Source organism: Castanea sativa, chromosome 12 (assembly GCF_040712315.1).
Source record: "Castanea sativa cultivar Marrone di Chiusa Pesio chromosome 12, ASM4071231v1".
Classification (NCBI taxonomy): domain Eukaryota; kingdom Viridiplantae; phylum Streptophyta; class Magnoliopsida; order Fagales; family Fagaceae; genus Castanea; species Castanea sativa.
In genome coordinates, this window is record NC_134024.1 from 5273675 (window position 1) to 5287333 (window position 13659).

The 13659-nt window shown below is 32.8% G+C and overlaps 2 protein-coding genes across 2 annotated transcripts; both read right to left on the reverse strand.

The window, feature by feature from the left end:
• Positions 1–2834: 2834 nt before the first annotated feature.
• On the reverse strand, positions 2835–3934 carry LOC142619026 (germin-like protein subfamily 1 member 14). Its single transcript, XM_075792097.1, has 2 exons — positions 3727–3934; positions 2835–3548 (listed from the first exon to the last, which is right to left on the reverse strand). The coding sequence occupies exons 1-2, from the start codon at positions 3857–3859 to the stop codon at positions 3001–3003; spliced, it is 681 nt and encodes a 226-aa protein (XP_075648212.1). The 5' UTR covers positions 3860–3934; the 3' UTR covers positions 2835–3000.
• A 7457-nt stretch (positions 3935–11391) lies between these two features.
• On the reverse strand, positions 11392–12723 carry LOC142618915 (germin-like protein subfamily 1 member 14). Its single transcript, XM_075791975.1, has 2 exons — positions 12517–12723; positions 11392–12114 (listed from the first exon to the last, which is right to left on the reverse strand). Exons 1-2 carry the CDS (start codon positions 12644–12646, stop codon positions 11564–11566), a joined length of 681 nt encoding a protein of 226 aa, XP_075648090.1. The 5' UTR covers positions 12647–12723; the 3' UTR covers positions 11392–11563.
• Between the last annotated feature and the right edge of the window lie 936 nt (positions 12724–13659).

The window sequence follows — 13659 nt, forward strand, 5'->3', positions numbered from 1 at the left end:
TGAACCCTAAAAATGCAATAAAAATGATAAATATTCAAAAGTCTTATTCGGTCCACATTTTTCCTATTTGGTCCAATCAGTACCCTTTGGTCCTATTTAGTCCATTCTGCCCACTGTAGTTCTACTTGGTCCAATTCGATCCATTCAGTCTTACTCAGTTCATGTCGGTTAGTTCAGTCCACATTGGCTCTATTCGGTCCACATTGGTCCTATTCTGTCCACTTCGGTCTTATACGCTCCATTCTGTTCACTTTAGTCTTGTTTGGTCCATTCTGCCTACTTTGGATCTATTTAATCCTATTTGGTCCACATTGGTCCTATTCGGTCTATTCTATCCACTTTGATCTACTTCAGTCCTATTTAGGCTATTCGGTCTACGTTGGTCCTATTCAGTTCATTTTGTCCACTTTAGTTCTATTCGGTCCATTTTGTGCACTTCAGTCCTATTCAGACTACATTAGTCCTATATGGTCCACTTCGGTCCGATTTGGTCCAGGTTCAGTCTATTATGTCCACTTTGGTTCATCTTGTTCCTATTCGGTCCATTTGATTCTATTAAGTCCATATGGTCCACTTTGCTCCATTTGCTCAAATTTGGTCCATTTGGTTCATTTTGGTCCACTTCGATATATTTTTGTGCACTTACATAATGGGAAAAGACATATTTGGGTTGAAAGCACCTAATCTAAATCCAAATTTATTAAAAATATATATAATCTCAAACTCGTAATATCTAAAATTTTAAACATAACATTTAATATTGTTGCTACACTTTTGTTGATCCACTTTATTGTATCATTTCCGTCCACTTTGGTACGGCTAAATTTAAGTGAAAGTCTTTCCAAACATAAAGGCTATGAATATATAAACGTAATCTTTAGAGCAATTATTTATTTGTTTTAAAGTCGTTACTTTTAAATGAATTGCATGAGGTTGAATCGACTTTTGCTTTATCTCCACGCAAGCGTGTACACTTGAACTTCTTGCATCACACGTTTGAGAAGACCCCTACATGGAAAAGAACTCTAGAAGGAAGTTGTATCCTAAAAGGAAAGGCAATTCTACGCCAATATAAATACCTCAGAAACCCTAGATATCAAGGTACGCACAATTGACTCAACTCTAACACTCTAGGGTTGTAAAGAAATTCTAACTTGACCTTCGGAGGGTTTTTGGCCGGCACCACACCGGTGCTCTCTTTTAGGTCTCTTTGTTTTCTCTTTGCAGGTGTTGACTCGAGTTGGAGAGTGCTTGCAACTTATTGGTGATTTTTTCGGCATCATCATCCTCCTATTCACAACCATTGGGAAAACATCATTATAAAGAATCCTTTATTTATTTATTTATTTATTTTGATAATAAAAGAATTTGGCTTATCAAAAAGAAAAAGAATGCACTTTGTTGTAGTGATATAACATGTTAGAAATTCAATTTTGGTTTTCTTTTTCTAAAGGAAAAAAAAAAAGGTGGAGTTTAAGCTTGGTACGAATGTGATTGTTGTGACTGCATTTCAAGAATATGACCAGATTTCAATTTTCAAATGTCTATCTTAGCTTCAGAGTGTAATCCATTTAGTTTTGGATAACATCAATCAACATGAAGTTGACGACATACTACATACCAACGTAAAGGACCCGCAAGCTCTCACCATGCGGATAATAGATTTCAGTTCGGCTTGAGTTTGTGGTCAGCTTTGTTTATATTGCAAATCTGATTTAATGAAATTAAATCTGATTGTTAATGCTTTGATTACTCTCAACTTACACTATTTTTAATTCATTTTATGCCAAAAAGGATAGAAGAAAAAAAGAGATAAAGAAAGTGATAGATTTGGTTGGTCTCCAAACTCATAAAGGTTCAAAATGCAAGTTCTCCTGCCAAACTTGTTTCACTAGTGCCACGTACCATACACATATGCACTAAAATAATCCCTCAATACTCTATTGAACACGATTAATGTAATGGTTTAATGCCGAAGTTAAATATGATGAATGAACTTGTAGCTTACCCTTTATTTTTTTGTTAGCATTATGGACAAATTTCTTATAAGGAAATCACGTTTATGGTAAAAATTTTCTTCTAAGCAAATTCGTATTCACTTGAATAATCTTCTTTTAGATCCTAGGCTATGAGAAAAAAATCTCATATTTTCATCCTAATGATTGAGAGAAAATAAAATGAGCATATTTACAAAGATGTTCTTGTCAAACTCTTAGCCATGATTTCCCTAAAAAAGAAACTAGTGGAGCATTGCATTGATTTAATCCTAATTAGTTTAAAGAATACAAAATATTGGTTGGAACATATCATAAAAAAAGATGATGCATTTTGTTTATATTGTTACTTATTTAGGCAATATGTTGGTAATTGAAAGGGAAATCAGTAGTTTAATGATTACTTGGTTGTTTATATTGAAAAAGATGTGGCTGATAGCATTAATAATGAAGCTATCAGGCAACAATTTCAAAATATGAAAAACTTGTAGAAAGAAATTTTAAAACTTTATGTATATGCTACTGTTTATTTATGTCAATATATTCAAGTTTTATTTTATTTAAATTTTGTTTAATTAAAATTTCTTAATGACCACCCTAAACAAAATTTCTGGAGTCGTCACTGCAAAGCTAGCTTGGGATACAACATATGAGCTGAAAATGGATGCATTCAATTTATGTAACTGTACCTGTTTTTTTGGTAGCCTTTTTTCATTTAACTGTAGTTGAGCTTCAGTCTAACTTAAATAAACTATAGCTTAATACATTATGCAATTTTTTTCCTTTTTTTAAATTTAGTAAGTAATGGTTTTACTGCATAAATTAATAGAAAAATAGACAAATGAGGAAGAGTTACTTAACCCAACATTCTTTTATTATATCCGAAACCCTCTAAATTTAAAATGAGTTACATAAGCAATTGCTTTATTTTATTCTAGTTATGATTGCAAGGAGATAGACATAGCAAAATGACTAGTGCTTCAAGGCAATGGCAAACAATTTTTTTCTAATTATCACCTCCAAATTCTTTTTGAAGCTCTTCAACCACATTTTTGTCGAGTTGGAAGGCCTTGGTGAGAACATTAGGATTAATAGGAGGATTGGATCCAAAGACAGCATCTGCTATTGTGATTACGCCTGCATTTTGGCTGCTTAAACCAGAAATGGCAATTGCATTAGTTTTTCCCACATTGAATTGGAAGTGAATGAGACCAATTGGAAAGACAAACACATCCCCCTTATTTAGAGTTTTGGTGAAGAGACGATTATCTGGGTTGGATGTTACAAAACCAACGAAGAGAGTACCCTCCAAGACTACTAGAATTTCAGTGCCGCGAGGGTGAGTATGGGGAGGATTTTCTCCATATGGTGCAAAGTCAATTCGAGCCAGGGATATGCCAAGAGTATTGAGGCCTGGTAATGTGTCTACATTCACGGTAGTGACGTTTGACCCAACTTTATTATCTGTGTTCCCAGCAATGTCCAATCCCTCGAAGAAGAAATCTTCAGCTTTGACAAGCTTTGGATCCTTGCAGAACTTTCCATTAACAAATACTGCATAAATGAATTTTTGTTATGGACACTTTCAAAAGAATGCCTAAGACTTTGATTCAGAAAATAAAAAGGCTAGGTAGCTAATAATATTTCTTCCATTAATATTCTGGTTAGTGTAGATCCTTCACATGAGAAAAATAATGCAGAATCTTGAAAAAAGAAAAAGAAAAGTTTGTACCCGCTGATTTGGAGTAGTCCGAGTAGTCCTTAAGTGCAACACAGAAGTCCTGCAGGGGATCAGGGTCAGAGGCAGAGGCAAGAGAGAATGCCAATGCGAAGAGGGCAACAGTTACAATGTAAGCTTTCCTCATATTTCAGGCTTACTCTATCTTCTGTTCTATATATTTTTGCTTCGGATGAGGGATGAGAAATGTTGCATGGAAAGCATGTCTATTTATAGATAAGACACATTGAATAGGTCTATGGTTTTCCATACGTGAATGATATATAGACTTGTTCAGTCTTCGATTATTACCAATTCTTTTTGATTGCCAAATTATTCTTTAACTACTACCCTGTGCCTTAAAGTTTCAACGAATAAGACCAGTTCAATGAGAAAATATTACAATTCTACGTTACTACGGCACAACCAATAGTTTGAATTAGTATGCGTACTAAACCTGTACTTTGTTCTTACAATGTACTTCATCGCTCATCTCTGTTCACAATTGATCAAGCTCTGAACTAATTGAACACACCATGTCTTGTATGCAACTGATTGGACGTGTTGGTATTTCAAGGTGTTGTTAATAACTTAATACTTTGGTGGAAAGTTTGTGTGGCTTTTGTTTGCCAAAATTAAATAGAATGGTTGATAATTAATATTGTAGAACCAATAATTAGATGGATTCAAAGCTTCTAGTGTATTAGGTAACTGCTACAATCAACGTCCATATGAAGATAGTCTTTGACCATGGGAAAAAACTTAACCTTTCAAATGTGTTAGGTGAGGTCCATATTTTTAGGTTGGAAAAAGATGAACTACAGTAACAAATGAGAACCCAGTTTTTCTAGTTTAGTGTATAAAGATTGGTATTGTAACAATAAGACAACTAAATTTTTTATGTTGTTGCAACTAGACCTCTTCTTTGCAAATTTTTAATGATATGGAGCAAAAAGAGGTTAAATTGTAGATGTAGTTATGGGGGTTGTTAGGACATATTTATGTAATTAGCTAATCTTTTGACAAAATGCACTTTATTTGTAATTGAGTAGAATTAGGATAATTTTAGTACTTTAAGAAACAAGTGTTCAAGTTAAGCATTGAAGCCATGCAAGTCGACCAAGAAACAAGTGAAGAAAGTGATGTTCATTAAAACTCGACGAAGTCTCGACAGAATCCTTTTTATCGAGATTTAATGTTAAAGCTCGACACAAGCTGTATCTGTCAAGAATTACAAAATCAGGACTTTTCGGATACGATTACACGCATATGCTTATGTATTTGTGTAGGGTTTCTTTTCTCACAACCTTAGACATATATAAGGCTTATTTTAAAGGTCGTCGTAGAATGCACAACATATGCAAAGTGTATGAAAACGAGAATACAAGCATATTATGACTAGTTCATCATTCTCTCTGTAGAAGCTACTGTGTTTTTATGCCTAGGGTTTTGTAACGAAAGAGCTTCCTGATCTTTATTGTTGATGAACTAAAGAACTTTGCAGCCAACAATCTTCCTCAAGTTGGTGAGTGAGTCACGTACTAGGATTTGTGCAAAGGAGTTAGTCATGTACGGTGATCCTTGCATCATTGGTTAGTCATGTACTGAGTTTCGTGCATTGAACGGAGAGATTGCCGCTACAATACAAGTCCAATTGGGTATTGGAGTAAGGGTTCAACTGTAGGTTGGTATTTCAGGATAGGCCATAGGGTTTGGTAAGATTCTCTATACTTGTAATCATTTGTGATTGATAATAGTGGATTCTTGAGAGTGGTGATCTTAAATTCACCCGGTGATGTTTTGCCTCGGTAGTTTTGCCGATTCGTAAATAAATCATCTAAATAAATCATCTGTGCCAAAGTCTATTTACCACATTGTCAAAGAAAAAATAAGGGGTGCTATTTGGTACATTAGCAGAGTTTATGTTCTAAAATAAAAGCACAAGGGCATAAAGGCATTTAACACAAAATGTTTAGTGATTTATCATTGCTGACGGTTAAGACAAACAAACCTATATATATATATATATATATATATATATATATATATATATATATATATATATAAATGTTTTTCTTTTATAAATCTAAATATGCATATATAAAAACTTATAAAGGTTCAAAATGCAAGTTCTCTGCGAAACTTGTTTCACTAGTGCCGCCATTATGAAAATTTTGTAAATGACTAACAGCACTAACTTGCGACCAGATTGTTTAGGAACGAGTTACAGTGGTTGAACTGAGAAGTCAAAGCTTTAATGGGCTAGGCCTCACCACAGAAAAATTACAGTCACATAACGGAAACAGGGGGAACAAAAAACAATTTACCAATGGCACAATCAAATTCTCCCTAAGGCACATTGAAATCAACTTAAGAAAGGTGAGTCATATCACACCAAAAATGGAGCCACTCCCTCCAAGGGAGAATCCGATGGAGAAGGCAAAAAAAGAAAAAAAATGCCAAATATCTACAAACATGAAAGAATTGTGGAATCATCAACTGAATGCCCTTCATGCATCACACATGGGCCTTGCTTAGGCTAAGATTCATACGTTACTGTTCCATCGCTCATGTAAATCGACACAAGTCTTGAGCAGAAAACCTTTGTCACAGAAGCAAAGCATAACCATTCAAAACCAAAATTATTGTCCAACTATCAAACTCAAAAAATACTAAGGACAAGTTAACAACAAAACCTACATAATTCAAACCTAGGCATTTTAAAGATAACTTTGACAACAGCCGTTCTTTTTTGAAGATGATGGAAGAAGCAGAACGGTGGGGGGAAGGCCAATGGGAGAGATGTTTGATGTAGTTATTGAACTTGGATAGAAATAGGAAATAGTGGAGAGACATGCAAGTTGTAGTTATTGACAATAGTTACATACCCACATTATGTGTGGGAATAAATAAAGTTTTCGTATTGTATAGAGTTTTCTCCAAAAAATTTTGAAGATAATTTGTTCCATCTAAAAGTTAAAACAATTTTTATTCGATACGTTAGGCCTACTTTGGTCCAATTTAGTCCACTTGATCAATTCCGGTCTCCCTTCAGTCCATTTTAGACTAATTGGGCCTTAAACTAGTTCTTTTTGTATGTTTTCTTTTTAAGTTTAGCTCAAAATTTCATTTTTTTCTTAATTTTGCGTTGAAGAGTATAAAATTTTATTATATTTGGGCTAAAATGTTTAGTTTTGAGTTAAAAATTCAATAAAATACTAAAATAGACATTGGAAATTAGAAATATGAGCCCTAAAAGTGCAATAAAAATGGTAAATATTAAAAAGTCTTATTCGGTCCACATTGTTTCTATTTGGCCCAATCAGTCCTCTTCGGTCCATTTTGGTCCTATTTAGTCCATTCTGTCCACAATAGTTCTATTTGGTCCAATTCAATTCATTAATTCTTATTCAGTCCACATCCGTCCATTCAGTCCACATTGGCTCTATTCAGTTCACATTGGTCCTATTCTGTCCACATCGGTCTCCATCCACTTTGGTTCTATTCGGTCTATTCTACCTACTTTAGTTCTGTTTGGTCCTATTCAGTCCATTCTTTACACTTTGACCCACTTCTGTCCTATTTGGGAAATTCAGTCCATTCTTTACACTTTGACCCACTTCAGTCCTATTTGGGAAATTCAGTCGACTTCGGTCCTATTCAGTCCATTTTGTCCACTTTGGTTCTTTTCAGTCCATTCTCTCCACTTCGCTCTTGTTCAGTCTACAGTAGTCCTAATTGGTCCACTTCTGTCCAATTTGATCTCGTTCTGTCCATTACTTCCACTTCGGTTTTATTTGGTCCATCTTGTTCCTATTTGGTCTATTCGGTTCTATTAAGTCCATTTAGTCTACTTTGTTCAATTCGATCCAATTCGGTTCATTTTGGTCTACTTTGATTTATTTTTATGCACTTCCATAATGGGAAAAGACATATTTGGGTTGAAAGCACCTAATTTTAATCCAAATTTAATTAAAAAAATATATAATCTCAAATTCGCAATATCTAAAATCTTAAGCATAACATTTATTATTGCTATGCTTTTCTTTATCCATATTAATGTAGCATTTCTGTCCACTTTGGTAAGACTAAATTTAAATGAAAGTCTTTCTAAACATAAAGGCTATGAATATACAAATGTAATCTTTAAGGCAATTATTCATTTATTTTTTTTTAAAATACTTGTGATTGGAAACTAAAAAAATACAATACCAGAACGTATGAACCAAAAATAGAGTTTTAAAAATCACAATGATTCATCAATATAAAATAGAGTTACAAGAAAGAAAGAAAAATCAAGAGAAAGAAAATAACCACTTTTCAAGAGAGAATGTGAGTGAGAATAATAAGAAATTTATAGAAAATAATATGGGAATAAATATAGTAATATATATATATATATATATATATATATATATATAGTACTAGACTCCAAATTATCTAAGTCATGTTATGTAATAAAATAACGTAATATTCTTATATACTATCTTTATAATGCAATATGATAACATCTATGAAATTAGAGGAAAAAAAAAAAGGATAACAACTTAAAAACACAAAACTTAATCACGTCAACCCAACGTAGAGTTTCAAATAATACAAAAATTCATCCAACCTAAAGTAGAGATGCAATAAAAATACTTTAAAAAATCCACCAAAAATGGGGAAAAAGAGAGAAAGAGAGAGATAGAGAAATAACATTTTGTGTGTGGGAAAACTATGTATAAGATGTAAAGAGAATTGTAAATTTATAATAAGTGGAGAGGAATAAAAAAAGCAAAAAATAAAGGAAGATAAAGGGATATAGGAAAAGTAATATTAAGGTAGATAGTAATGAGGAGATGAAAAAGGTAAAAGGGAGAGGAGAAGTTAGAGAAACTATAACAATAAGTTAGGAAATTAATAAGAAAGAAAGAGAATTAAAAATAAGAGAGAGAATGTTGAGAATTGGTGAATGATGTGGCCGTTGAAATGGCTTGATAGGAGCGTAGCAAAAATAAATACTACGCTCCAACTTTTAAATATAAATATATATATATATATATGTATATAGATATTGATTAACACCGTCTTATGTTATTTTAATCATATTATGTATTTGTGGGTTCTAGTTAGTTAAATTTATAAAGTCTCTGCTGGTTGAATAAGAGATTTGGAGGTTCAATTCTCGCCTATACCAAAAACTGATTGGTATTTTGGTTTGGTAATAAAGAACTTTCATCAGGAGCGAGCTCCATAGGTTGAAACTTAAAAAAAAAAAAAAAAAAAAAAATCTGTATTTAAGCTGATGAATTTTTCTGTGCATTACATGGGTTAATGACTAGTTGTAAAAATTTTCCTGTGCATTAAACGTGTTAACGACTAGTTGTAAAAATATAGTTGGCATTTAGTTTTTCTATCATAATATTTAGCTAGAAGGCTGTCCAAATAATTTATTCCAATTTTAGTTTTTATCAATTATTTTCAATGAAAGTACCGAAATAAAATGGATTTTAAAGTGAAAACAAACGGACGCCATTTTGAACCACAAAAAGTTATCGTCCTATTCACAGCCTTTTTTGCAACCATTGGGAAAACATCATTATAAAGAATCCTTTATTTATTTATTTTGATAGTAAAAGAATTTGGAGTATCAAAAAAAAAAGAATGCACTTTGTTGTAGTGATATAACATGTTAGACATTCAATTTTGGTTTTCTTTTTTCAAAGAAAAAAAAAAGGTGGTGTTTAAGCTTGGTACGTATGTGATTGTTGTGACTGCATTTCAACTTTCTAGAATATGCTGGCTCGTATATGCTTGGGTTTCAAAATTCAAATGTTTATCTTAACTCCAGAGTGTAATCCATTGAGTTTTGGATAACATCAATCAACATGAAGTTGACAACGTCAAGCTCTCCCTTCTACACCTACACCATGGAAAATAGGTTTCAATAGATTTCAGTTCAGCTTGAACTTATGGTCAGCTTTGTTTGTTTATATCGCAAATCTGATATAATGAAATTAAATCTGATTGTTAATGCTTTGATTACTATTTTTAATTCATTTAATGCCCAATAGGATGGAAGAAAAAAAAAAAATCAAAGAAAGTGATAGATTTGGTTGGTCTTCCTAGCTTATTATTCATGAACGAAACTTAAATACAGTTTTTCAATATGCTTAAATTGAAACACATGTCAGCAATCTATATTGACCATTACAGTAAAATGTATTATCTTTTTAGAGGAAAAGTAAATTAAATTCACTTATATATTTGAATTTAATTAAGAAAATGTATTGCATCTAACTAAGATGTCTAAGTTTTATCAATTATTTATTTTTTAACAATTCTTTTTCTTCTTCCTAATATTCTTTAACCACTTCTATCTTAACTACTTTTCAACTCACATGATGACCAAGACAAATTTGGAGTAGGCGATCTCATCACCGAATCTTAATGCTAAGGTCACTCTAAATTTTATTACAACAAGTTAACAAATTGATATAACAATCAATGCAATTGATGGATTTCAATAACATAATAAACAATAACATTTTTTTTTTGGTAGTTTTGTGAGACATGAATTTATAAAAGTTATATAGTAAAATTTGTATTATCCCTACTCTCTAGCATTACTTGCTTCGAAAAAATCCATTGATTTTTTTTTTAAGATTAAAGAAATAGTTAAAACTTTCAAGTTCAAAACACCTATATTCTCAAAGGGGCTACACTCTCCAATTTATGCCATTAATTAAATCACTTGAACTTGATTTAATTAATAATTAAAAAAAATGTGCAGTATGAACCATGTCATTTTCGGGATCAAATATTTAGTTTACAATTTGGTAGTCAAAGATGGAAATTAGGTTATATACAAAGATATTTAATGCGGCTCTATGTGTTGTACGACAGCATGGAAAATTGAAGCACAAGACAAAGATTAGGCTTGTTATGGTGTACATGAGAGTTCCAACACCTTGGACATACAGACAATTTTAATCTTCTTCTCATGATGAAAGTACATAATATCTCATAATAAATTTCTTGAGCACAATTTCCACGTATTTCTTCTAATCCAGGAACAACAAATTCTAATCTCATTATCTATAGAGACTTTTATCAACAAGCAAAAAGTTGTTAAACTCATGTCTTTATCTTCAAACTTGAATTCCAAGAAATTATGACTTAGTCTTCCCGATAGGTTTTTATCCATGTATAATCTTTCTATTCACGTAAACAAGACCCAGAAAAAATTGTTGATTAACGAGGCATTACAAGCCAAGGGCCAACACAAGTGAGTCCAGTGGTGGAGTCAGAAAATTTTCTTAGGGGAGGTCGGTGAGTACATTTTGTGTAATTTTTAGATTTATTACCAATTGTAAAAGAAAATTAATGAAAAATTTCAAAAGCTATGAATGGAAAAGCAAACATGCAAACGAATGGAAAAGGTTGCTCACAAATTACGTTAGTCAGCTAGGGATGGCCACAGCTAGCTTGGGATACAACATGTGAGCTGAAAATGAATGTATTCAATTTAAGTAGCTGTGCCTATTTTTTGGTAGGCTTTTTTCATTTAACTGTAGTTGAGCTTCAGTCTACCTCAAATAAACTGTATCTTAATATATTATGCAATTTTTTTTTCCTTTTTTTTTTAAAATTTAGTAAATAATGGTTTTACTGCATAAATTAGTAGACAAATTGACAAACGAGGAAGAGGTACTAAACCCAACATTACTTTTATATCCCAAATCCTCCAAATTAAAAAAAAATTACATATATAGGCAATCGTTTTATTTTATTCTAGTTATGATTGCAAGGGGATAAACATAGCAAAATGACTAGTGCTTCAAGGCACTTACAAACATTTTTTTTTTTTCTAATAATTGTCACCTCCAAATTCTTTCTGAAGCTCTTCAACCACATTTTTGTCGAGTTGGAAGGCCTTGGTGAGAACATCAGGATTAATTGGAGGATCGGATCCAAAGACAGCATCTGCTATTGTGATTACGCCTGCATTTTGGCTGCTTAAACCAGAAATGGCAATTGCATTAGTTTTTCCCACGTTTAATTGGAAGTGAATGAGACCAATTGGAAAGACAAACACATCCCCCTTATTTAGAGTTTTGGTGAAGAGGCGATTCTCTAGGTTGGATGTTACAAAACCAACGAAGAGAGTACCCTCCACAACTACTAGAATTTCGGTGCCACGAGGGTGAGTATGGGGCGGATTTTCTCCATATGGTGCAAAGTCGATTCGAGCCAGGGATATGCCAAGAGTATTGAGGCCTGGTAATGTGTCTACATTCACGGTAGTGACATTTGACCCAACTTTATTATCTGTGTTCCCAGCAATGTTCAATCCCTCGAAGAAGAAATCTTCAGCTTTGACAAGCTTTGGATCCTTGCAGAACTTTCCATTAACGAATACTGCATAAATGAATTTTTGTTATGGACACTAACAGGTTTTTAGAATCTACTTGCTAAAAGTAAAAAACAATATCCACTCCTTAAAAACTTTTAAAATGATGATGAATATTATCATCTTTTAACAATAATCAATTGAGTTTTGCTCATACATTATCATAATATTAAAATTTTCACAATTAATGATTCCATATGCTACAATTGAAGGTTTCATCAAATACCTGCAATTATCTATAATAAAGAATTTGTTTATTATTTTACGAGAATGCCTAAGACTTCGATTCAGAAAAAAAAAAAAAAAAGGCCAGGTAGCTAATAATATTTCTTCCATTAATATTCTGGTTAGTGTAGATTCATCACATGACAAAAATAATGCCAAAACTTGAAAATGAAAAAGAAATGTACCGGCTGATTTGGAGTCGGAGTAGTCCTTAAGTGCAACACAAAAGTCCTGCAGGGGATCGGGATCAGAGGCAGAGGCAAGAGAGAATGCCAAAGCGAAGAGGGCAACAGTTACAATGTAAGCTTTCCTCATATTTCAGGCTTACTCTATCTTCTGTTCTATATATTTTTGCTTCGGGTGAGGGATGAGAAATGTTGCATGGAAAGCATGTCTATTTATAGATAAGACACATTGAATAGGTCTATGGTTTTCCATAAGTGAATGATATATAGACTTGTTCAGTCTTCCATTATTACCAATTTTCTTTTTGATTGCCAAATTATTCTTTACCTACTTCCCCATGCCTTAAATTTTCAACAAATAAGACCAGTTCAATGGGATAATATTACAATTCTATGTTACTACGGCACAACCAATCTTAACAACTATGTGTACTAAACCTGTTTTTGATTCTTACAATGTACTTCATCGCTCATCTTTTTCCACAATTGATCTAGCTCTGAACTAATTGAACACACCATGTCTCGTATTCGATGTGTCTGTATTTCATGGGGTTGTTAATAATTAAATACTTTGGTGGAGGTTTCTGTGTGACCTTTGTTTGCCTAAATTAAATAGAATAGTTGATAATTACTATTGTAGGACCAATAATTAGATGGATTCAAAGCTTCTAGTGTGTTAGCCTATTAGGTAACTTGCTATCAACGTCCATATGCAAATAGACTTTGTCAATGGGAAGCACCTTAATAACCTTTCAAATGTGTTAGGTCCATATTTTTATGTTGGAAAAACATGAACAAGAGTAACAACTTAGAACCCAGTCTTTCTAGTTTGGAAATATGAACCCTAAAAATGCAATAAAAATGATAAATATTCAAAAGTCTTATTCGGTCCACATTTTTCCTATTTGGTCCAATCAGTACCCTTTGGTCCTATTTAGTCCATTCTGCCCACTGTAGTTCTACTTGGTCCAATTCGATCCATTCAGTCTTACTCAGTTCATGTCGGTTAGTTCAGTCCACATTGGCTCTATTCGGTCCACATTGGTCCTATTCTGTCCACTTCGGTCTTATACGCTCCATTCTGTTCACTTTAGTCTTGTTTGGTCCATTCTGCCTACTTTGGATCTATTTAATCCTATTTGG